The following is a 25,928-nucleotide window of genomic DNA, read 5'->3' as shown; positions in this document are numbered from 1 at the left end:
TTCGAGCCCCGCGTCAGGCTCTGGGCTGATGGCTCAGAGCCTGGAGCCTGTTTCCGATTCTGTGTCTCCCTCTCTCTCTGTCCCTCCCCCGTTCATGCTCTGTCTCTCTCTGTCCCAAAAATAAATAAACGTTGGGAAAAAAAATTAAAAAAAAAAAAAAAAAAAAGAAACAGCACACCTGTATCCTGTGGATAAATGCCTAGAATTGCAAATTGCTGGATCATAGGGTAGTTCTATTTTTAGCTTTTTGAGGAACCTCCTACTGTTTTCCAGAGTGGCTGCACCAGCTTGCATTCCCACCAACAATGCAAAAGAGATCCTCTTTCTCCACATCCTTGCCAACATCTATTGTTGCCTGAGTTGTTAATGTTAGCCATTCTGACAGGTGCAAGGTAGTATTTCATTGTGGTTTTGATTTGTATTTCCCTGATGATGAGTGATGTTGAGCATTTTTTCATGTGTCCGTTGCCCATCTGGATGTCTTCTTTGGAGAAGTGTCTATTCATGTGTTTTGCCCATTTCTTCACTGGATTATTTGTTTTTTGGTTGTTGAGTTTGATAAGTTCTTTATGGATTTTGGATACTAACCCTTTATCTGATATGTCATTTACAAATATCTTCTCCCATTCTGTCGATTACCTTTTAGTTTTGCTGATTGTTTCCTTCGCTGTGCAGAAGCTTTTTATTTTGATGAGGTCCCTGTAGTTCATTTTTACTTTTGTTTCCCTTGCCTCTGGAGACGTGTTGAGTAAGAAGTTGCTGTAGCCAAGATCAAAGAGGTTTTTGCCTATTTTCTCCTCTAGGATTTTGATGGCTTCCTGTCTTACATTTAGGTCTTTCAACCATTTTGAGTTTATAAATAAACATTTTTTAAAAAGGGGTGAAAGAAGTATTGGTCTACTTCACTTTGCTATCTAATCATCTTATTTTTTTAAGTTGTTCATATTAGAAAACATGTCCCAAGTTCCAGACAATTCAGTCATGGTTTTTCAAATAAAAACTCCATTATTAATGGAAAGGGGGCTGCCCAATTAGTAGCTTAGGATTCATATGATAGTATGCCTCCCCTAGCAGGTTTTTTTTAGATTCTTAAAAAAAATTTTTTTTTAATTTTAGAGATAGAGTGCGAATGGAGGAGAGGAGCAGAGGGAGAAACAGAGAAAATCATAAATCTTAAGAGAAATCACAAGCATAAGAAAATCATAAGCCCTTGAACACGGGGCTTGATCCTATGACCCTGGAACCATGACCTGAGCTGAAATCAAGAGTCAGACACTCAACTGACTGAGCCACCCAGATGCCCCTTTTTAAAATTTTTTTTTTTATTCTAGAGAGAGAGTCCCCTGGTAGGTTTTTTTGTTCCTTTTTAAATGATCCTGATCTCATATTAGTGACAATCATAAAAATTACCAACAAATTAATGACAAAGTCTGTCCTTAAAAATAGAAGTAAGCAGGCAATTTCTGTTAGTTTGGGACCAAAGAAATGCACAGCCTGAGAGAAGTACATTACAAAATGACATGAGCAGGACAGGCATTGTGAACTTTATGACAAAATGCTTTTGTGAGTCCTAGGACTTACTTCGTTCACACATCATCTTGTCACAATTAGCAAAATCAAGTGTCTTTGAGTTGTTTCTCTGCATTGAAACAATATACACATTTAATAAATAGTATCAGTTAAATAGTTCCCCATAGATAAAAATCGTGAAACTAAGAGATTTTCAAAATTTAAGGAAGCTCTGCTAGAAATTACTTGGTTAAGAATCTAATGAAGCTCAGAAATATTTACTTTGATCTCTTGGGTAAATGGCTAATTAAACAGCCACATGTAAATGATGTTTACCTGTGGGTCCCTTTGCTGTCAGCTGGAGTCAATCCCGTCTCTTGAGTAAATACATCATTAAAGCCACCGAAACTCAGATTATGTCCCCTCGAGACCAGATAAGATCCACAGCACCTGCATAACCTATTAGGTAATTACATAATTGAGCTGCATGCTTTTAAATCAGAAAAATTTGTAATTACTTTATGTGGACAAAAAAAAATGAGTTGGGTGCTTCATTAAAACACAAAGTGCCTTAATACTCCTTTTCTCCTAAGTGATGTCTCTTTCCACCCAAGAGAATTTCTCCATGCAAAAGCAGAGGGGCATGTTGGTATCATTCGTACAGTAGGTCAGTCCTGTCCCCTACCACACACACATTGCCAGAAGAGACAGGTGACTGGTCACAGAAATCCCTTCAAACTCTTCCTAAATGATGGCCTGGTTTTTTGGGTTTTTTTTTGTTTTTTGTTTTTTGTTTTTTGTTTTTTCTTTATCTTATCTCTTGAATACTCATTTACCGGCTTGTATGAATACTTCCCCTCTCTTCCAATTGCTCCATAGATAAAATCCCTTTCTCTTTCTATCCCTTTCCCCTCCTATAACTTAAGAGCATTTCATTTTAAACTCTGAAAAATTACTTTTGGTGTGCAAAAGTGAGGTTGTTGAGGAAGGTCAGTTAAATATGTGTATTAGGAGAAAATGTTATGTGTTGTTGACAGCCCTAATTCTCTTGCTTTTTTGTATCAGCATTAATAGCACTGATTTACATATAGAGCGGGATTTATTTCTACTAGATGCTTTCACATTCACTTTCTGTTTGTATTTGTACTGCCTATCACAGAAATCACATTCTTTTAGGGCTAGCATAAGTTTTAAAAAAACAAAAAAACTAACAGGAAAAAAACTTCCAAACTTGGAATATTAAGGTAAACAGAAAGAATAAAAGAAAATTGTCAATTGAAATTGCAGTGTGTGGTTTTCAATATTTAATGTATTGACAAGCGTGGGCTATACTGGCTGTGTACAAAGCTTCTTTTTTTCCTACTTGTCACAAGTGAACTTCCCTTCATATCATCACATTCCCTTCATATCATCACATCACATCACATCATTTCAAACATCTGTATGGATGTTTGAGACCTCTGTGTGGATACTCCAGTCTCTTTAACCACACTTCTGTTGAACATTTGTGGTTTTTTTTGTTTTGTTTTGTTTGCTTTTGTTTGTTTTTGTGGTTTCTTTTTTTTTTAATTGTTAGAGAGCGTGAGCTGGGGACAGGGTCAGAGAGAGAGAAAGAGAGATAGAGAGAGAGAGAGAGAGAGAGAGCAGAGAGAATCTTAAGCATGCTCCACACTCAGCACAGAGCCCGACACAGGGCTCGATCCCATGACCCTGGAATCGTGACCTGAGCCGAAATCAAGAATCAGATGCTCAACCAACTGAGCCACCCAGGCGCCCCTAACATTTGTTTTTAATTGTTACTCTAGTAAAAAAAAAGTTTCAAAGAACATCTGAACAATTCAGATTTTACAACTGTTTATGCTATTTCCTTAGGATTAATTTCTAGCTATGGAACTGTCAAGTCAGAGGGTGTGTGCATCTCTCAGGCTATAGCTATGCACTGGTACATCTCACTCTGGAAGGGTCATCAGTTATGAGGAATGAATGAAAATATGATTTCTGTGAACTTTTTATGAAACTGGATACTACAGACTTTTTTTTTTTTTAGCACCAGCATTGAGAAGTGCAAATGACATCCAATTTTTTTTGTTCATTTGACCTTTACATTATAGTTGAGGTCAAATTTTCCCCTACCTATTTGTTAGCCATTTGTATTTCTTCTTTTATAATTTGCAGGTCCGTGTTCTTTGCTCATTTTTCTATTAGGTTAGAAATATTTTTTCTTACTGACTTGTAAGAACTTTTTTAATATAAATTGGTACGATTTGTTACAATATTTGGAGCAGTTTGATTTTCTCCTTTCATTTCTTTTAATGGTGTTTTGGACATAATGTCTTTTCCAGTAATATCTTCATTTATCTATGCATGTGAATATCATAATTGATAAGTTTCTGGATATAAATTAAGAGATGACTCTTGGGATTTTAGACCTAGCAGGATCCATATTTAAACCGGACTTTGAGAAAAATTCTAGTAGAGTTGAACCAGTAACTAGGTGTCCTGCTGAGTATAATTCATGGGACGATTTATCTTTCATAAGATCTGAAATGTGGAGCTACCACCATCAGTCATCCTGCAAACAGTGTGTGTCTTTCTCCTGGCTCCTGGGAAGCCAGAAAAGTGAGGGGACTAGTTTGTTGGTATTGACTTAGGCATCAGACAACTGAGAGAAGTGAGACAGTCTCCATCTCCCTCCTAGGCTCCAAATGTATGAAATCAAACAGAGCCTTTATTCGCTAACGGGTAAGTTGAAACCCAAGCATAGTCCATTCATAAGCACCATCAGGAGGCCGCTAGTAAAGTTGTTGTCTGGTGGCATTTTTCACATAGAGAGCTCCAATTTGCAGAGCCCATTCAGTCCCAGCATGAGCTGTGTAAAGTAGCTTGTTCTCTCTTCTCTGGGCTTTTGTTCCTTTGCAGGTACTGGTTAGTGTTGTGGCCTCAGACTGCAAACTCCTTCAAACTGGGGGCTTCCTTAGAAATATGCCCTTCTGAAAGGTCTGCAAACAGTACGTCTTGAGAATGTATAACAGATGTTTCTTCTGACTCTGCAGAAGTTTTTTTTTGACTTGAAACTTTCTGACTGTTCCTTGTCTGAGGCTGACATTTCTTTCTGTCCTGCTTATCATTATTCCCTGCTTTTAGGGCCTTATATTGTGGATTCCTCTGCAGATGACCCAGTGGGCACATCTGCTCTCTTTTGGCTCCATGATCCAGTAAAGCCAACCTAGCCATTCTCATGTTATAATTTGACCCTCTACCAAAAATCTTCACAGATATAAAAAAGTCATTGTTAAGACATAGAGGTGCCTGGTGGCTCAGTTGGTTGAGCATCTGACTCTTGATTTCAGCTCAGCTAATGATCTCGCAGTTCATGAGATTGAGCCAAGTCAGGCTCTGCACTGACAGCATGGAGTTTCCTTGGGATTCTCTCTCTCTCTCTCTCTCTCTCTCTCTCTCTCTCTCTCTCTCCCCCCTCTCTCTCCCCCCCCACTCGTGTACGTTGCTTTCTCTCTCTCAAAGTAAATAAATAAACTTAGAAAAAAAGAGAAATTATCTATAGACTTATCTTAGAAGATGAGTCCTTTTAGTAAATGTCTCTATGAAAAAAAGTAAGAGAAATTCTAGAGACAGGAGTATTGAGTAAAGATAAATGGCATGAAATGTACAAAATAAATAAAAACCTGCAGTATGCCTATCACTCTACTTACCTCTCTGGAGTGAAAGAAGAGGGGTGCTTGGTATAGAACTAGTGGTAGTGCTGTATGGTTATCAAGCATGTAAGGACTTATTAGAAAGAAATTTACTGTATTAGTATAGCATTTTATTCTGTGTTCTTTCTGAGACCCTGTTGGAACCCAGCTAAAGCAAAAGGGATCCCATTTGCTTCATGGAAGGGATCCCTTCTATGAAAAGGGATGCACAAACCAGTGAGATAAATTATGTGTCATCTCTGAGGACCTAGTGAGAAGTAGTTTGAATCACTGGCAACCCCAGTTTCTAGTATCTGCAAATTCTACAGCACAAAGCACAAGAAGCTTCAATAGCCCTTGAACAATTCTATTCTTTTTTATTTATTTTTTTTTTTTATTTTTTTTTTAAATTTTTTTTTTCAACGTTTTTTTATTTTATTTTTGGGACAGAGAGAGACAGAGCATGAACGGGGGAGGGGCAGAGAGAGAGGGAGACACAGAATCGGAAACAGGCTCCAGGCTCCGAGCCATCAGCCCAGAGCCCGACGTGGGGCTCGAACTCACAAACCGCGAGATCGTGACCTGGCTGAAGTCGGACGCTTAACCGACTGCGCCACCCAGGCGCCCCGAACAATTCTATTCTTAAGATATGTGTTAAGACAGAGGCTATTATGAAGTCATGCCAAGAAATTATTAGTTACAGCTATTGCATAAGGTAAGATGGGGAAGAAATGCATATTTGAGGCTCTTTCAGAATGTTTGGATTATTTTAACTATCAGAAAAAGAAATGTACAGCTTTCACTACAGAATTTTGGGCGAAATCATTTTGTTCACGTTCTAAAATGCTTTTCACATAGCCAGCATTATTGGGGACACAGAATTGGAGCTTAACTCTCTGGGGGAAGAGACTAGATCAGGATGGGTGGAGATCTAGAACTGAGACATGCTGGAATGGTCCAGAGACCATAATGACAGAGTGATGGCAGTTCAAAGAGGTGGTCCTACTCTTTATACCTCTCTTCCTGGACAGATTCTGGAAGCAGGTGCAGCACAGTGGTCCATGTAGGCAACTGGAATTAGGGCACTATGGCAGCCAGTGATGGAAACCAGCTCTCGCTTGAGCTTCGGAAACAGGACTCTACACCTGAACTCTAGTCTGCAGAAACACAGATACTGTGCAGATCATCCCAGTACAGAGTTACCATAACTGGAGTAAAAGTAAAATCAAGGACTAATTTAAATAAATAGAGGAAAAGCACCTGGTTACTAGAAGTGGACTACAGACAGATTCTTGCTATAAGTCTAACCTGATGCGAAGTTAGACCAGAACTCCTTAAATCCTCTACAATCATGGCAATCCTCTATAATGGGCATGAGTCCAGGAGGCCAGCTGGTCCTAGGAAAGGCAGAAGGCAAGAACCTTGCAGGAATGTCAAAGCTGACAGCAGTGACCTCAAAGTATGTTCCAAGCCAAATTCACAAGGCTGGATCTTCCATGTTCTGCCTCAGTAATTCCCTTTGTCAGGGCATCTTCACTTTCTTTCATATTAATCACAGGAAAGATTATTATCTTCCCTCTTGTTTACTAGATAATTATGGTTTTACCACTTTTCACTTAGACTAAAGATAACCTGTGAGGCTTTGTGCAGTTCCACTCTTCTAGAGTCTTGTGTTCATTTCCCACAGGTTGGGTTCAACACCACCCTGTGTTTACTCCTGTTGTCTGATACCAGTGATAGGTCAGCACCACCACCTCGGTTTCCTCTGCCAAAAGACTGGGCAAATCATCAGTTCTAAGTAGGAAGAGAGGTAAAAACATATTCTCTGGAAGGAGGTGATGTCATCATTGGTTACCTCTTGTTAGCAGTGTATTTTTATTTCTTGGGAGGAGAGTGCTGACCTGACAAATAGACGTGAGTATTAACCTGTCCTGTTAATTGCCACTTGTTCTCCACTGCTCAAGTTGGCCATGATGAAATCTGTGCCACCTGCCTGCCCGTGAGGCATGAGCTGATACAGGTAAGACACTTCAGGGCCCTTTGAAAACAGATAGGCAGTGTGGTGGGCAAGTTTCCCAAGCTCCCCAGCAGACTGAGGGGCAAAGTGCAGAGTGTCTTTATCCTTGATTGAAGACTATGATTTAGAATAAGAATATGATTTTTGCTTTAGTATATCCTCCTTAGCCACAAAGTTTTTCTGTAATCTTCCCGTTTGGGGGAAGTTCAGGGGTCATTTCTAGAAGGATGAGGATATTGGGGCACCTGGGTGGCTCAGTTGGTTGAGTGTCTGACTCCTGATTTTGGCTCGGGTCATGATCTCATGGTTCATTAGATTGAGCTCAAGCAGTGTGGAACCTGCTTGAGATTCTCTTTCTCTCTCTCTCTCTCTCTCTCTCTCTCTCTCCCTCCCTCCCTTCCTCCCTCCCTCCCTCTCTCTCTCTGCCCCTCCCTTACTCATGCTCACTCTCTTTCTCAAAATAAATAAATAAATAAATTTTTAAAAAACAGAAGGATGGGGATATCTTAAGGTCACATTTTTCCAGATCTCTTTTACTTTCCAAACCCAACTGTCTTACATGCCCGGAAAACAGATTCATGCAATGAAAGAGTAAATCTTGGATAAACAAGCCCAGATTAACAGAGGTGCTCACATCTCATATACATACTTCATGAGTCAACACTTACGCATTCCGTAAGTCCTCAAAAAAGGTGTCACTGCAAGTGCAAGTTGTTGTAAAGAAATTATGCTGGAAAATAATCAGATGTTGTCTTATCTTGAAGACATTTAAATTTCAGTTAAATGTCAGGAAGCAAATTAAATCCCAAGTAAAGCTTAACCTGAAATTACATTTGAAGGCTGGGTTTTTGAGACCAAGGGTAATGTGACTAGAGTTTGTTTTTATTTCTTTGTGCTTTCTTTTAAACACTGTAGGCAACGGCATTATTGAAAAAAGCCCTTACGGAAGAGTGTGATGATAGGTCAGCTATTCACAGTAATGAATCATCTTGCAGCCTGCCATCTATTCTGAATGACAATAGTGGAATAAAGGAAGCAAAGCCCGCTCTGTGGCTCAACAGTGTTCATACAAGGGAACAAGGTAACTATTGTTATAAATTCTGTCCACTGAAGAAATGCGTTCAGAGTCACCATAACACCCTCTTTCTCAAGGTATACGTATAAAATTAAGCTGACCAGAGAATACCTCTGATTTTAATATGCATAATATCTTACTTGTTTTAAGCCACCTTTTAGTAAATGTATTTGTTTTCCTTTAGTCTAACAGAAATGGAAAACCTAATCATAGGTCTGCAGTTCTGCTGAATTTCCAACAAAATAAGTTTTCATAAGTAATGAAATCTTAGCAAAACTAACCTCTAGACAGTAGATCATTTTGATTGTGTCACAAAGATGAAGATGATTCCATACAATACTGTGAAGTTTTTGATATCACTTAGTAAAATTTACTCATAACTTGTAAACATTCTTTTTAATTGTAATGGAACCTCATAAAAGTCTAAACAGATGACCAAGAATCTGAGTTTATGCCTGCCAAATTTAATAACCAATGTTTAGTGTCCAGAAATTGTGATAATTTTAGTGTTACTGTCAATTCATGCCAGTAAACTGCTATGATGGTATTTCCAAGAGAGCTGTGAGTTGCTCAGGACATACTCAGCGGTTGATATACATGTGCAGGATTTGAAGCTTACTTGTTTTAAGCCCCATTTGAATTCGATAGATGTCAGGCTAAATTATTTTGCTTGAAAACAGCATAGAGAGAACTTTTGGTTTAGGATCAGTTTCCTTTTAGAAACAGTACTATTTCAGACAAAAAAAAAAAATAAACTAATCAAAAAACGGACATGGAGAGGCAATGAAAATAAAAGGAATGGCAGTTAAAATAAAAGGACGAAGGTCTACTCCATAAATATATCCTTGAAATACACTTTTATCATCCTGTGTTCTGTTTTTAGAAGTTTCCAGTGGCTGTGGAGACGAGAGCAGGGAAGAAAGCATGGCAGCAAAGATCCCCATCACAGGTAAAGTTACGGTCGCCTGTGAGTTTCAAACACAGGATTCAACCTTATTATGTAATCAGAACCTTCTAGATTAGTGGTTTGTGGACTCCGCTAAGAGCGAGGATATTCAACTGCTACGTGCTGGAGCAGGAGATTAAATTGTAAGAGCAGGATGTGTGAGTTTACGTTAACATAAACTAAGGTGGAAAATAACCGTGTCTATTGAATTCTTCATAATCATGTCTTACATTTACACATGTGAGCACCCCATCACACAGCCTTTCAGCACCTGCGTCTGGGTGACAAGGTCAGTCTCCATGGGGAACACCCAGTCATTATATGGCAAACTACAGATGTTTCTGATGTTACTCTTTTCTTTCCTGTGATAATTGAATGTGTATTATTAAAATAAGAGCAGGGAGGGGGAAATGCCATCTGGGAAGCTTGCCTTGTACCTCTGATAACTTAAAACTAACCAAAAATAGGAGGTGGTTAGCCTGTCTGATAATTTAACAATTTTAGCAGTAAGGCTTCATCAAGACCTATTAAGATTTCTCACATGTATTAGGCTTGTTTATATGGAATCTGAATATCATTACTTTTTTTACTTTTAGAATATCAACAGCAGCAATTAGTATTCTGAACAGAGTTCTATTTGTCATACATCTAAATTTACTAGTACCTTATTTTGTAAAGTGGTGTCCTACTTCATTAGAAATTCAAAGGTCTGACTTTAAATATTTATACAAGTAAATACACCATTGCACGGAGGTACTGAGGCATGCATCTGCATATGTGGTAGTTTTGTTGTTTATAAGCAGAAAAGAATGGCATTCCTTTATGGCAGTACAATTCATGGCCTGATGATTAATTTTTTAAGCCCATGTTTCTGTGATGAACTCTGGTTTTGAAAAGGGAGTTTATAGTAGAGCAATTATTGTATATATTCTGCATCAGATAATATTTCACTCCAAAATGCAGAGGTTTTCTTTTCTTTTAAACCTTTTCCCAGCGAGATGTTTATTGCTTTCTTATTCTTCGTTTTGAGAGAACTCTGGTAGAGTCTCTTCTTATTAATAGAAGTATGGATGATTCCAAACTGCAAATAACCAAGAAGTCATTTAGTTGCTTTTCCTTTGCAATTTACCTTTGAATGCACAAGTATCTAATGACCCCTGAAGTTATTTCAGAGGAAATGACAAAGGCTTATTGGGTGGAAACCAGGAAATGATCCACTTACCCATTCTTACTTCTCCAGTATTCTTTGGAATCATCCCTTGCATATATATGACTCTCCCCCAAATTAATGCAAATGGTATTTTCTCATAGACTTTCTTTAGAATAGAAGAGATAGTTAAATACTGGGCTTTCAAAATTTTCTCCTCTTCCTGAAGAAAGGGGTGTGACAAGCCTAGAGGTAACAAGGATTATTTGCCATTAGGATCTTTAAAGAAATTGCAATTCCATCATCATGCCATTGACCCATTGATAGTTGGCAGTTAAAAAAAAATGCCTTGCGCCTGGTTCTATGCCAAAGTAGTAGTCATAAACTAACTTGGGAAATGTGAAAGAAAAAAAAAAAAAACTTGCAAAGCCAGTGACTTTGTTTGAGCATTGCCTTCTGTCCTGGCTACCACACTCTCCTCTGTGCTTCCCACCCACCAGACCTCCCATGAAGTTGATGTCTGAGGGCCTCACGCACCTTGGTTCTGCTTAATACTATATTGTATCATGTGTCACTGAAGTTGCTTTGATCTTCAGTTCTTTTTTTTTCATTTTTTCCAGATATAATTGTCATATAACATTGTATTAGTTCAGTCTCCAAGTTCTTGACCATCGTCTCTTTATTAGGTCTTTGTGACTTTTGGCATAATTATTTGGAGATTTGGCCTTTGGTAGAGTAGGGCAGGTGTCCTGTTTGGCTTAAGATATAGTCCGCCACCCTCTTCATAATAATTTTGTTGAGGCTTTCCTGTTGTATGAGCTGCATTCCTTCTAGAGTATTCCAAAGGAAAAGAATATTCCAGGGGCTGTCCTCTGGGAGAGATGTGGCAGCTGAGCCTGGGCTTTGGCATCAGCTGTCTATGTCAGCTCTTTACTCCCTGCTCTATTTCTCCACCCCTCTGAGCCTCTGTATTGGGAAAAACATACTACCTGGAAAAGTTGTCCTAAAGTTGAAATGAGGTCATGTGTGTGAAAGCACCAAGCATGTACTACACACTCAATACATGAATGCTACCTCCTGAACTGTAGTAACCACTTGGGACCAAGACCCACCCAAGCCTTTTGCTGCCATAATTTCTCATAGACAGTACTTTACATAGTACTGCTAAATTAGTTTCTGCAGGAAATTTCTACTTGAAAACTCAATGGATGGTTTGAATCCAGAAGGATGTTTACTTTATCAAAAAAGAATCTTAAGGAGAGTCCCATGATATTTTAGGAACTTCTACTTAGTCCCATGAAGAAGTTAATGAAGTAGTTCCTGGAGTTTTCCCTGGTGGAGGCCGGATGTCTCTGTGAGGGCTTATGCACCATAAGCCTGAGGTGCCCACGGTTGAGGACATTGCAGCGTCCTTCATCACCAGAGAAGTCTTCCCTTGGTGTGGTCTCACAGGTGTTGATGAGCTGATGCAGCATTTCCCCAAATCTGCTCTGTGCAGTGCTCCACCCAGAAGATATGTCAAGGAATACGTGTTTTGTGACCAAACCCTATTTGACCCCTCTTTCTCTCTACAGCCAGCACAGTGCTCTGGAGCTTGCTAAAGACTTTTAGAACTTTCAGTGAATGAACAATTTATTTATTTTAATTTTAGAGAGTGAGCATGTGTGAGCAGGGAGAGGGGCAGAAAGAAAGAGAGAATCCCAAGTTGGTTCCATGCTCAGCACAGAGCCCAGGTCCGGGCTCGATCCCACAATCCTGGGATCATGACCTGAGCCAAAGTCAAGAATCAGACACTCAACAGACTGAGCCACCCAGGCGCCCTGTAAATGAGCCATTTAAAAGTGTGAATTTAGAGTTTCAAATAATCTCCTATCTGAAAATGGAATCCTTCCTATAAATGGCCTACAGAATTAATGTTCTGTGAGACACATTTTGGGAAATACAAATATACACACATATATGTGAAACATTTGTTAAAACCTTAAGTCTAGTGAGGACACTGGTTTTCTCAGCAGTCTAAATTTATCTTCAGTGTTTTCCTGTGGTTCCTTTTTGTGGGAACATCCCTCATGGATAAGCTAGCTTCTAATAAGACCCTGGGCTGCTTTAGTGTAACTAAACCCAGATGATATGATTGAAAGTTATATGTTAGTTATATGCTAAAATGCTCCCCAAATGGACAACCAGCAGGTTACAGTAGTAACTTATGACAGTCCAAAGTGCTCCTCTTCAGCGTGGGTCCTCTGTGTGACACTATTTGTTTTACAGCCATCTCAGGAGAGATGTAGTAAAGAGAGAGGCTGAGGCAAAATTCAGGGCAGGCACCAGGAAGCTGGGCAGAATGGGTGGGAAGCTCTGAAATAGAACTGTTTTCAGAATGACAAGGGTCCTGGGAAAGTATAACCTGAAAAGGGCACAAAACCTATTTTTAAATATTTGTGGGGCTGCCACATACCAAACATTTATCAGGCATAATTACAGAATGTAGCCCAGGGGGCCCTTATGTGAGTGTTGCAGGAAGGAATTCACAGCTCAGTCATGGAAGAACTTCCTCACTCTTCATTTCAGCAAAAGCAAGTGTGTCCTCCAGCTGCCGGGTGGTTGAACCATGGCAGGAACCCACTGTCTAGAGGGGCTCTGTGGAAGGATTCCTGTTTCTGGGAATGCTGACATTCCTTCTAATGCTAGAAGTCTGTGATCCTCAGTCCATATTGAAGGAATCAAGTGTACCACCATTCTCATTTCTTCTTTTCCTTTTCTTATTTGTTTATCACTCTCGAACACAGGTTTTCTTGGCAAGGGGGCTCATCTTTAAAGAATTTGCTGTCACTCTGAAGGCATCTGCTTTGTTAATCATCATTTGGGAGAGTGTGAGTTTCATAACTCTGGCTCCCATAATCTGTGCTTAAATTTACACAGAAATCCTTCCATACACACCCACACCCACATCCACAGCCTGTATGATCTGCTGTTGTTAATGCAGTCTGCTCCTTCTATTAGTCTGGCTGTTCACACTAAAGAATCCAGGTAGAAATCAAAGATGAATTTGAATATCAGTGAATATGTGGTTTTTGTGTACACTAAGTAGTCTCTCATTTGCATGTATGCTGCATCTTTACTTGGGCTGCATCCTGGAAATACCAGGACAGCAAAAGACTGCATGCGACCCTGCCCTCACTAAGCCTCCATCACCCCCAATCTTCATAACAGCCCTGTGAGATAAACATCAGTGCCTTGTTCTACAGATGGTCCAACAGAAATTTACAAAGGTTAAGATTCCAGCTCAAGGCCATGTCGCTAGAGTGTTAGATCTTGAACACAAACTTTAAGATTTAAGCCTTGAACTCCTTCCATCCCACCACTCTTCCAATTTCTTTTTATGTTGGAGTTGACTGCATCAGGATGTCTGGGTCAGTGAAATGTCAGTGTGTATCCCAGCGAAAGAGGAGCTGTGCAAAGGATGCTTTGAGAGCACTGATGAACAAAGCCGTGTGTTTCATTTCCCTTATGTTAGACCTAGAGAGGTGGGCAGCTTGTGAGGCTTTCCGGGCATAGCTTGTACCAGAGGTCTGCCCTTGATAAAGAGGGGCGAGCCTGAGTGCACTTAGGCCTGAGACTATGTGCCAGTAGTTGGATATTCAGCTCAGTGTTTCCCTGAAACACTTAAGCCAGGATTAAAGTGATACTTACCTACCTTATGAGAGAAAGTCTCCCTCTGAACAGCTTGTACCCCCGAATAAAATTTACCACATTGGGAATTTTCCTTGTGTTTGCACTAAATTTACCTTTGCGGGGTAAATGAGTTTTTCAGCAAGTAATGCATGCTTATGCTAAATTTCATAAAAACCCATCCCTTAACACAGTATCTGGCACACAGTGGGTACTTATTTCGTCAAATGAATGAATAAAAATGAGAGTATTAAGGAGTTTCCTTAATGCTTGTTGATTCAGGCCAGAATACTATCTCTTTCAGTCATTCACTCCACCAGTTCTTTTCCCACCCCACGTGCCCATCCTGGCAAAACTCATCTCCTTAAGCTCCATGTGAAAAGGCCTCTCAGCTTTTATCTCAAGAGGATTAAGCCTCTAAGAATGTCCATTCAGCCTCTCATTCTTTTGACACCAATTCTCTTGGTCAAGCTGTGTTGAAAGTGGTTGCCTGACTGTGCCATTTCTCACTGATATTCTTTGGCAAGCTGAAATATTCAAGGTCATACTGAGGTACGTCCATTTAAAAGCTTTGTGGGAGGTCAGCATAGATTTGAAGGTTGCCACTTGGGGTTCTGGGCGCTGCTTCCCAAAACACAATTACTTGAGTTTCTCATCACACTGGGAAAGGGCTGGAAACACACAACAGCCAGGTGGTCGCTGGTGACTAGAGTTTTCCTGGAAGCCAAGACTGCAGTGACAACTGCTGGCGGCCAGAGTACAACCTCCACTGCTAAGACTTTTCTAAGAGTGTGTCTCACTTGTCCTGTCCCAGAAATGCACAAAAATCATGTGAAGACATGTTACCTGCTGTACCTGAGACAGGGAGCACCCAACTCGTGCAAAACCGAGGGAACCTGCCATGTGCTGCTGGGCTGTCCAGTGCAGTCCCCATGGCCCTCCTATATGGTAGGGGTCAGGTTGCTGGGGCTTCACCCATGGGGCCTACTGCCTATTGCTTGCTAGAGCAAAATATTCCTCACTCGTGACATTGAGGGTGGTGGTGTTGATTTAAAGTGGTCAGTAAAGAATGAAAGATATCTTTCTGTAGAGTGCTCTTGATTGGATGCTCCTGCCTTCAAGGTAATCAACTCATAGGAGCCTAGAGAAATTCTTCTCAGTGGTTGTGCAGTAGAATCCCATGCAGGGTTTTTACACATCCGTGCCCCAGCCACACCCTTGATCGGTGACATCAGAACCCCTGAGGGGGTGGGACCCAGGCATCAGTCTTACATAGACCCAGGTGGTCCCCCAAGTTTGAGGACCATGGAGCAGGGGGTCTCAAAGCTGAGAGAGCCCTTGCAAGTCAGGTGGTGAAACACTGCCATTTTACACAAGAGACTCAAGTGAAGAAAGAGAAAGAAGAGAGATTGGGCTTTAGATATTTCAATAAAACTGGGGAACAGGGAGTGTATTATTTTCCCAGGAGTGCTATAACAATGTACCACAAACCTAAACCAACAGAACTGTATTATCTCACAGTTCTGGATGCTGGAAGTCTAAAATCAAAGTGTCAGGGGGGCTGTGCTCTTCTGAAGGCTTCAGGGGAGAATCTTCCATGGCTGCTCCAGCTGCTGATGGCTCCTGACATGTGGCAGTATCAGTCCAGTCTCTGCCCCATATTCACACTGACTTCTTTTCTCTGTCTCTGTTTGTTCCTCTTCCTACCAAGACGCCAGTCATTGGATTTAAGGCCAACATAAATCCAGGATGATTTCATCATAAGGTCCATCGCTAATTACATCTGCAAAGAACCTGTTTCCAATGAAGACCACATTGTGAGGTTCTGGGTGGACATAAATTTGGGGAGAGATACTTTTCAACTCACTACACTGGATGAGGAGGGGTTTTCTGTGTATTTTATGTTTCTAGCATCCAGCTCATCTTTATACAGCAATTATTCTTGGTTCTACTATAAATGATGAAATGATAATATTACTGTCTTTATTTCTGATTCTTCTCATATAAATCATTGCCTGCAAAGCCACTAAAAATATTGTTTTGAAAAACAAATAGTGCCAATAAAATACAGCTTCCTCATCAGATTGTGCCATCTTTGAAAAGTTAAAGCTTCTATGACTTTCAGAGTTGAAAACTCACCTCCCAGGACTGAGCAGTGTTAAGTGGCAGGCACTAGAGCTGTAAGTTTACATGGGAAGTAATACCAGCAGAAGTGTTTCAGTTCGGTTTTGGAACATTCATTAAAGGGCAGTTTCAAGCCTGCCATTTATTTTCAGGTGTAATTGTGGAATTGCTCCATAGAATTTAAGAATGTGATGTAAATACTTATTTTCTGAATCAGCTCCAGGCAAGTCCGCTGAATCCAGCGTTTCTTCTCTTCTGTATGCATCAGCCTTCTCCCTGGCGATGGTTTACCAGCCCAGGACAGCTGATGGAGTGAGGTTAATGGCAGAAAATCTGGACATGAAAAGCGATTGTAGTTATGGATCCAACCTTGTATGTCTCACCTTCACATAGACTTACGGCCTTTAACTTTAAAGATCCTAAATATAATGAGTATTCTGTATTTTCAGATCATGGAAGCACCCATATCCTCATAGTCTCTCATTTTCATTTGAGCAGATTACACTTAGACGAATAATTCTGAATTTTAAGCGATAATCTTTATCTTCAGAATTAATTTTAGAAATGCATCCCCCAATTTTTATTTTCTTTTGCAAAGATGACTGGGTTTGCTGCATCAGCCACATATCTAGCACAGGGTGGGGGGAAAATTGCATGGGTGTAGGAATATGTGAGTAATAGCAGTGGGAAACTCAGCAGATGGAAAGTACTTTTCAAATTTCATTTTAAAATTACTGCACACTTCAGATGGGAATAGTAATTATCCTTCTGTACTCGAAGATGCCCAGTTCTTGTCAGTTCAAGGTCGTTTTTTTCTAGCCGGAGTGATAGTATTGTTTGCATTCCTCTTTGTTATTCCTTTTCCGGGCCCAGCTCTTCCCTTTCTTCATGGGGGATTTCTGCGAAAGCCCTGGGCGGACTCTCTGCCTCGGAGACACCCCTTCGAGGCTGGTGAACCCCACATTTATCTGGCTCTTGTAATGGGTTGTTAAAAGCACTTGTTCATCAGATATTTTCTTTTTATTTGTAGATTTAGAAGTATTTTAGCAGGTGTACATTTGCATATAAAAGAGAACGACCGATAAGAAGTTGAAGCTTTTTCTTTCTCCTTTTCTCACCAACATCATCTCCTACCTCCCTTTATTCAGCATGTTTTCTCTTTCTTTCCCTTGCTGTTCCATTTTCTAGACACAAAATGCATGTCAAAAGAAAAACACAGTCTCAGTGATCCCTCACCACTTTGCAGGAAGACATGATTGGGTTTGGCCAGCATAAGTAACAAAGTAGGAAAAAATATATTTATCTTGTGTCACTGCTCTGGAATTAATCACCAAGGATAGATATTAACCCCCCCGGGACCTCTTGCCATGTTTTATGTTTTAAACCTCCACTATTTTCTACTTTTTAAACTAAATCTTGACACAGATTTGAGTATACAATGGATGCCTGACTGAGAGAGCCAGAAAGGAAGGCTTGAGGACACATGTGTATTTGTTTCTGTGTATACCAGAACATTCGAATCTATTCTTTTTTTTTTTTTTAATTTTTTTTTCAACGTTTATTTATTTTTGAGACAGAGAGAGACAGAGCATGAATGGGGGAGGGGCAGAGAGAGAGGGAGACAGAATCGGAAATAGCCTCCAGGCTCTGAGCCATCAGCCCAGAGCCTGACGCGGGGCTCGAACTCACGGACCGCGAGATCGTGACCTGGCTGAAGTCGGACGCTTAACCGACTGCGCCACCCAGGCGCCCCCGAATCTATTCTTTAGAAACATTTGTTTTATCAAACTGTTTGCACTACTCAATAATTTCCTGAGAGTCTGACATTACCAATGGGAAGAAACATTTTTCTGGAGTTCTAAGTCACAGGCTGGAAAGTGAAGACTTAAGGGGCCACCCAGGCCTCCAATTTGCAGATTTAAAGTTTACTTGCAGTTGGGAAAACTAAAGTCTTATCCCTTGGAACCATATGAACTTTGCCCCTACCTTGTTTAAGCCAGCTAACTCGAACCTCTACATTTGTTACTTTTCGTTCTTTGTTTTTCATTCATTCATTAAGTAGCTATGAATTTGCTGGGCAACACAGTGCAACTTTTAACAGCCTGATCCTTTATTTCCCTTCCTTCCAGGAATGCCTGGGCCTTAGTTGCCACAAACCTCATGCCAGTAACTTTTGCTCTTTTGCTTTATAAAGTTGATATACTCACCTTCTAAACCACTCCAAGAGGATGTCTGAATTGTTGGAGCACCCCTAGCAAAAGCTAGAGTCTTGCCTCCAAAGATGGCTCATTAAAAATCTCCATATAGCTGTTGCAGCCCCCCTTGATAATATGTTCCAATCAACTTTCAGCTAAAAAAGCTTTTCCTAACATCAAACTTGTATCCCTTGGCTGAAGTTTTTCTCTAAGGGTTCTTGTGCTTACACAGTGAAGAAAAAATTGCTCACTGCCTTTCAGTTTTGAGGTTACAGGTATTCTCTGTTTGACACGTGCAGTGTTTTATTTTTTAAAAAAGACAAGTCCAGGGACGCCTGGGTGGCTCAGTCAGTTGAGCGTCTGACTTCAGCTCAGGTCACGATCTTGCGGTTCATGGGTTTGAGCCCCAAGTGAGGCTCTGTGCTGACAGCTCAGAGCCTGGAGCCTGCTTCAGATTCTCTCTCTCTGTCTCTCTCTCTCTCTCTCTCTCTCTCTGTCTCTCTCTCTCTTTGCCCCTCCACCACCCACTCACTCTCTGTCTCTCTCTGTCTCTCAAAAATGAGTAAACATTAAAAACATTTTTTTTTAATTTTGCCAGAAGTATGGCAAGAAGTCTGGCCCACTCTCCCAACTGGCAGCAATTGGCTGTCACCAGAGAATAGCTGTCCCCTGTGGATAGGTCTCCAGCCCTGCTACAGGGCTCCCCTGCCCACTGTTCCCACTACGCCAGAGTTACTTCTGTATGGTACATGCTCGGCCTCAGTAAGTGTCTGCATTTATGGTCCCACCCTGTCCAGTCTGTATGCAGTATCTATGGACTTGAACCCTTCTTCCCCTCTTTCTTTACAGGCTCTGTAGCCTTCAACCTCCCCTGATTATTTTTTTCAGCAAATTGCCTTCGAGTCCACTCCCAGCCCTTCATATGTTGTTTGTTGCAGCTCTAATGGCTAAAATAAGGATGTGAACATGCCATGGGAGAGTGACTCCCAGCTCTGAGTGTCTGATCCCCAACACAGACTTCCTCATAGCCAGCAGCACGCGCCTGGCTGCTCCAATGCCTCCAGCTGTTTTGGTGTCTCTGGTGTTTATTCCTCCAAGTGAATGCATTTAATCCTTTTACCTTTTAAGCTTCACTTTGCCATGAAACCATTGGAAGAATCACACATGGGGGGGGATGGGGCAGGCGATGTGCCCAGCAGTCCCCAGCTTGATTTTGCCAACCCTCCCTCTATCACTCAGTTCAGGGCAGCTACATCCAAGATAAAAGTTTTCCAGGCGGGCTTTGATGACCCTGCTCAGAGAAGGGCCACAGGAGGTTTAAGGATCAAATACCAACAAGGATTTGTGTTTGGGAAGGGGGTTGGGTTCTGCTTGAAAAGAACAGGAGAGATGAGCTATCTCTCTCCAAAACTGTTGTAAAGTTGAAAGCACACTCGGGGCAACCTTGAAGGGAAAGGCCAGAGCCCAGTTACAGAGCCCAAGTCCCTCAAGAAGGAAGGGAAGGTAGATCTTAAAAGTCCTCATCACAAGAAAAAACAAAGTGTAACTGTGTAAGGTGATGGACGGTAACTGGACTTATTGTGATAATCATTTTACAATATATACACTATCAGATCATTAAGTGGTACACCTGAAACTAACATAATGTTGTATGCCAACTACACCCCAATTTTTAAAAAGAAGAAGGGAAGGAAACCAGAATAGAAAGTACACAGAACGTGGAAATGGTTTATCTTTCCAGAGTAGTAAAATGGCCCCTTACTGCTAAGCATGAACTCACTTTACATTTCTCCCTTGCTAGACTCAGACCAGTAACAATATCAGCACTAATATTTGGACCACACATTTAATCCCCCCAAATCTGAAATTACCTCTCAACTACTGGCTTGCCATTTTTCAAGCTGAAAATAAAAGGTACACATTTTTCCTGGTTTCCGAGGAGCAGGAGAGCCAGCTCATTGGGGTGAAATGATTCACTTAAAACAGCAGCTGAGAGAAAACCCCACTTCAAGTGTCCAGATGCCAGGAAACAAAATCTTTGTGTTCTGTTGTTGTTGTTAAATGTCTGGCTTTGCTATCTCTTCCTTGACCAAATAAATGTAATTGAATGCAGAAATAGCATATGGTCATTATGCTCTGGACTTGTATCCTAAAGGCTGGAAAGTTTTTATATAGTAAAAACAAAACTGTGCATTTTCACCTCCTTTACAATGATTCTTTACCTACTTAGAATCCAGATGCTCTGTCTTTGATTTTATTAATACCTCCCCTCTTCCAAAATAACCTTACAAGTCTGGAGTAATATGGACGTGATGATTTTAATTAGAGAGTATTATGATGCCATCCTATTGAAGCCATCCTAGGACAATGAGACTAACCTATAGCAAGAAACACTTTCTGTCCCAGAGCAGCTCGCACGCGCATGCATGCACACACACACACACACACACACACACGCATCACACAAAACAATACTTTCCCATTCTGCATCCACTGCCTCTGGTGTTTTCTGTACTAAATCTGGTTCCAGTGTGTTCACAATCCAGCAGTGTTAAAAAAAAATGTTGCCTTAGAATTTGTTATTTTCAGAGTTAAGAGTCCTTGATCTGTACATATTTTTAATTATATATCATTTAACATTCCAAAATATGATGCTCATTTTCAATACTTATTTTTATCTTGATTGATTCTCAGTAGGGCAAGAGAAGTTATATTCTTCTTCTTCAGTGTGATGGTAGTTTTAATCCAGTAAGAAGGGCCTCATGGTTAAGTTCTTAAATGGAGCCAGCAAACACAGGGATGCAGCTAATTGCCAGCCCCCAGTGCTGACAGCAGGAATCCTTTTATTTTGTGGCCACGTTGAAGTTACAGCCATGGATGTTGTTTTGTTATGTTTGTGCTATCAGTTTCATTCAGGTATCCTTGAGACTTGAGGGGATACAGAAGGTTGTGTCACTCGGGTTCTTTTTATTTGTCGTTGTTCCCAACAGTCGTCCCCACATTAACTCACAGCAGACACGATGAGCAGCCCTGTGGGAACCTCAGTCAAGTGGACCTGAGCCAGGTCTGTGCTGCTGCTGATCCCTCAGGGGTGCCTGGCTTTGCTCCCTGCAAACACTCTGTCCGCACGATGAGCCCAGATTCGATTTTCTCAGCTGCGGGCCTCGGAGCTCATCCTGTGGCTGCTAGTCTTCCTGACTTTCCTATCCCCACCCAGCCTCTCCTCTGGTCCCCCTTCACTCCAGGGTGAGGAGTGCTCTGGAGGGACCAGGAAACCAAGGAAATCAGTTCTGTCTCTTGAGATTCATTCCTCTAGTGGCTTCTGCAAGGCCCAAAGAGGAGAGAAACCATTTTACTATGATGTTGAGACTACCCACAGACCAACTCAAAATAATGGCTGGAATTTGGCCACTTCAGATAAACTCATACAACGTATCTTCGAGTTTTGAAACCTGGGTTCAACTAAATTGTTTTTTGTTTGTCTTCAGAATTTCTAAAAAGTGACAGTTCAAGAAAATAATCTGCATGCATTTGAAAGTATCATCACAGGAGGAATTTAAGAAACTTCTTTCTGGGCAGTAGAATTTTCTGTATTTATGTGTCTTTTTTCCCACAATTAAAACAGTTAATGGTAATGTATCAGTATCATCAACTATCCCATCAGTGTTCTACTCTTCCTTACAGTTGTTTTTTTTTTTTTTTTTCTTGAGTCAGTAGCCAGACTATGCCAACACACTGTGTTTGGTTTGGGTGACCACATAAGTCACCATCGAAATAAGGAAACATTTTGTAACAAAAGGGGATTCTATTAATAGTTATACTGGGACAACAGGCACAAACTTGAATTGTCATGGACCAATTGCGATGTTTGGTCATTCTCCTTTTTTTTTCTTAACTGTGAATAAAAATGCATAACATGAAGTTTACCATCTTAACCATTTTTAAGTGTACAGTTCAATAGTGTTGAATACATTCGCATTGTTGTGCAGCAGATCTCTGGAGCTTTTTCATCTTGCAAAACTGAAATACTCTACCCACTAAACACTGATTTCCCCTTCACCCCTGCCCTCAGTGACTGCCTTTCCACTTTCTGTTTTTATCATTTTGACTCCTTTCAATACTTCATATGAGCAGAATCATATGGTATTTATCTCCTGGTGACTGCTTATTTCGCTTAAAGTAATACCCTCAAGGTTCATCTATGTTGTAGCAGGTGTCAGGATTTCCTTCTTTTTAAAGGCTGCTTAATATTCAACTGTAGGTATATGCTACATTGGTGTATCATCTGTTGATGAATGTTTGGGCTCCTTCTACTTCTTGGCTATTATGAATAATAATGCTGCAGTGAACACAGATGTGCCAGTATCTCTTCCACATCCTGCTTTCAATTCCTTTGGATATATACTCAGAAGTAGGATTGCTGAATCATATGGTAGTTCTATTTATAATTTGTTGAGGAACCTCTACACTGTTTTCCATGATGGTGGCACCATTTTGCAGTCCCAACAGTAGTGCACAGGATTCCAACATCTCTGCATCCTTGCCAATGCTTGTTATTTTCTGTTCTTTTGATAATAGCCATCCTGATGGGTCAGACCTGATTACCTCATTGTGGTTTTGGTTTCCATTTCCCTAATGATTAGTGATTTTTGAGCATCTTTTCTTGGCTTTTTGTATACCTTCTTTGGAGAAATGTCTGTTCAAGTTCTTTCCCTACATTTTCACCAGGTCATTTGTGTTGTTGTTGTTGTTGTCATTGTTGCGTTGTTGTTGTTGCCAAGTTGTAGAAGTTCCGTATATATTCTGGATATTAATCACTTATCAAATATATTACTTCAATTATGTTCTCCCATTCTATAGGTTGCCTTTTCACTCTGTTCATTTTTTCCTTTGACATGCAAAAGTTTTGTTTGTTAGAGTCCCACTTGTCCATTTTTAATTTTCTTGACTATGTTTCTGGTGTCATCCAAGAAATCATTGCCAACTCCAATGTCCTGAAAGTTTTCTGCTATGTTTTCTTCCAGGGATTTAATAGTCTTAGGTCTTATGTTTAAGTCTGTAATCCATTTTGAATTGATTTTTGTGTATGGTGTAAGGCAAGGGTCCAAATTTATTCTTTTGCATGTGAATTTCCAGTTATCTGTGTCTTTCTTTTTAATCTGTAGAAACAAAAGCCTACCAGTTGCTGAAGCAGTCTACCCTTCAGGATAATATAAATCACACTGAAGACAGATTCCAAAAAGCGGATGTTTCTGTAATACAACTGTCAGGTAAGCAAGGGCATATTCAGTACTCCAAGTGAGGATCCAGGGGACCTAGGAGGGCAGCCAGTGCCTGGTTCAAGCAAGGGTGGTCACCCTCTGAAGGTTTCTGGAGTTTGCTTTGTAATAAGCTGCCATCAGGTCAGAATAAGCCAATACTTTTTCAGTTCTTAACGAACAACAGTTTGGAAGTCTTCCCTCCTGGATATGTACAGGCCCCCAGCATGGCAATGGCCCAAACAGTCCCTTGGATTCTACCTGGTATGTCATGATAGTAACTTGTCACTAAGTACCACTGGAAACACCCCAAACTCCTTCTTTTCCCAATATCTCCCAGTTTCTCTCTCTCATTTTTTTTAAGTTTATTTATTTACTTTGAGGAGGGGAGGGCAGAGAGAGGGAGAGAGACAGAATTCCAAGCAGGCTCCACACTGTCAGCACAGAGCCTGATGTGGGGCTCAAAACTCACGAACCATGAGATCATGACATGAGCCGATTTCCAGAGTCGAATGTTTAACCGACAGAGCCACCCAGGCACCCCCTCCCAGTTTATTAATCATCAGTGGGAGCATCAGGCTGGGCTACCTTCCCTCCTTAGAATGTTGGTTCTTTAAATAAAAATACTGCAAATCCCAGTAGAGCTAAATTTTAAGCTTAAATGTAGTTCCTTCAACTGTAACTTTCTTTGTTTTCATATATTGTGTTATTGTATTTTTATTATTTTCAGTGGTTTTTATCTTATTGTACCTTTTTTTTTTTAGTTGGAGTCACCTCAGCTCCCTTCGTGAAAGTAAATGCATTAAAGTATACTTTAATTGACCTTATTTTCACATAAACCACAGTGTCATAATTTCACCTAACAGAATGAATAGTGATTTTTTAATATCATGTAGTTTCCAGTCCATATCCAAGTTTCCCAGTTGTCTCATGAGACAGACCTTTCTTTTGAGGGACATACTTACGGTGTATCAGACTTAGCTGTCTTTGGAGAGCTATTTCCTAGATAATATTAGTATTAGAATCAGTTACTGTAAAATTCAGTTATTTTGGCTATTTTGAGGATTCAGTGAGTCTTTGCAGGTTAAATGCCAGCACAGTGCCTGTTAGAGAAAAGCCCTTAGGAGAATGGTGGTTATTATTTGAACTCCGCAAACATGAGACCTTGCAGTCTATTGCTGTATAATGCAGGGCCCTTACCCGGATGGAAAGATACAGCACTGTGAACCTGCAACTGTGCTTTTCATCACCTTCTTCACATTTGAGTCACAGTATTAGAGTCCAGAGGGATCTTAGAAAGTATTTATCTAACCCCTTATTTTACAAATGAGGCCCCAAGACAGTGATGTCTCTCTCAGAACAGTACAGCCTGTTAGCAGACACACATTTGGAAGGGGACTCCACAAGTCTGTTTCTGCTAAGTATATTCATGATAGTTCCATGGACAGGTTCAAAGGATAAGTAAGTTTGACATAAGTTGTAGTCCCTTGGATGTATATTAAACAGTTTGGTACTGTTAAGATAGTAATAATTAATATATTCATTTCTTAATCTATTCATAAGTGAAGTGATAGGTTGTATCAAGTCAAGCAGCCCTAGATCCAATTTCCTCACCTACCCTCAATTATACTATATGCTTTGCAAGATTCCATATTTTCTAACACTGGGATCACAGAGGTGCTTCTGATGGTCCTGGCTGTCATTGTAGTTAGACATTGCTTCTTGTATTTATTTTACCTTTGGTCACGGCTACCTTTTCACTTTCATGCTTACTCTGAGCCTAGGGACTTCTCTGAGCTCCAAAGAAAAGCAGGAAGTGGGATGGGACGGTGAAGGGAAATGGAAGCCACGTACCTGTATTAGACCTCACAGCGTTGTTATAGGTAGCCATAGCGCTGTGGACCCTGAACCCAAGAGTTCATCTAACTGTTGAAGAAATTCAGGTTTCAATTAACTTCTGCTCATAGGTCTTATGCTGTGTCTCTGGACCACTTAAGGCAAGCCACTTAAACCTTGTGCCTTCATGTTCATGTCTGAGAAGACCTTGTCTTGTTAAGCATGGGGGACTTTCTTTGGGCAAATATGGACACCTCATTAAGGGAATCACTTGGCTGCAGAGGTTCTGTGAGACAGGCAGGTTACAGGTCAGAAACTCTGCCAGTGCCTTTCCCAGCGATGCCCATGCACTCTCTATCCATGACCCCAGTGACCACCAGTTGAGAATCAGACTGGTAGCTGACATCCAAGGGCACCCAGGAGATGAGGTGAGGGTTGCCCTGCAAGCTGGATGTACCAT

The 25,928-nt window shown here is 40.6% G+C and overlaps 1 protein-coding gene across 2 annotated transcripts in view; it reads left to right on the top strand.

Annotated features, from left to right (window-relative positions):
- Positions 1–25,928, top strand: part of KIZ (kizuna centrosomal protein) — a 145,159-nt gene that overhangs the window by 105,757 nt on the left and 13,474 nt on the right. For both annotated transcript variants that reach the window (XM_086701562.1, XM_086701561.1), the window contains 3 exons: positions 8,134–8,299; positions 9,177–9,242; positions 23,540–23,644. In XM_086701562.1, the coding sequence (XP_086557688.1) occupies positions 8,134–8,299; positions 9,177–9,242; positions 23,540–23,644 (337 nt within the window). The remainder of the gene's footprint in view (positions 1–8,133; positions 8,300–9,176; positions 9,243–23,539; positions 23,645–25,928) is intronic.

Source organism: Puma concolor, chromosome A3 (genome assembly GCF_028749965.1).
Source record: "Puma concolor isolate L17-30 chromosome A3, mPumCon1.1.hap2, whole genome shotgun sequence".
Classification (NCBI taxonomy): Eukaryota; Metazoa; Chordata; class Mammalia; order Carnivora; family Felidae; genus Puma; species Puma concolor.
This window is presented reverse-complemented; position numbering and strand designations above follow the sequence as displayed.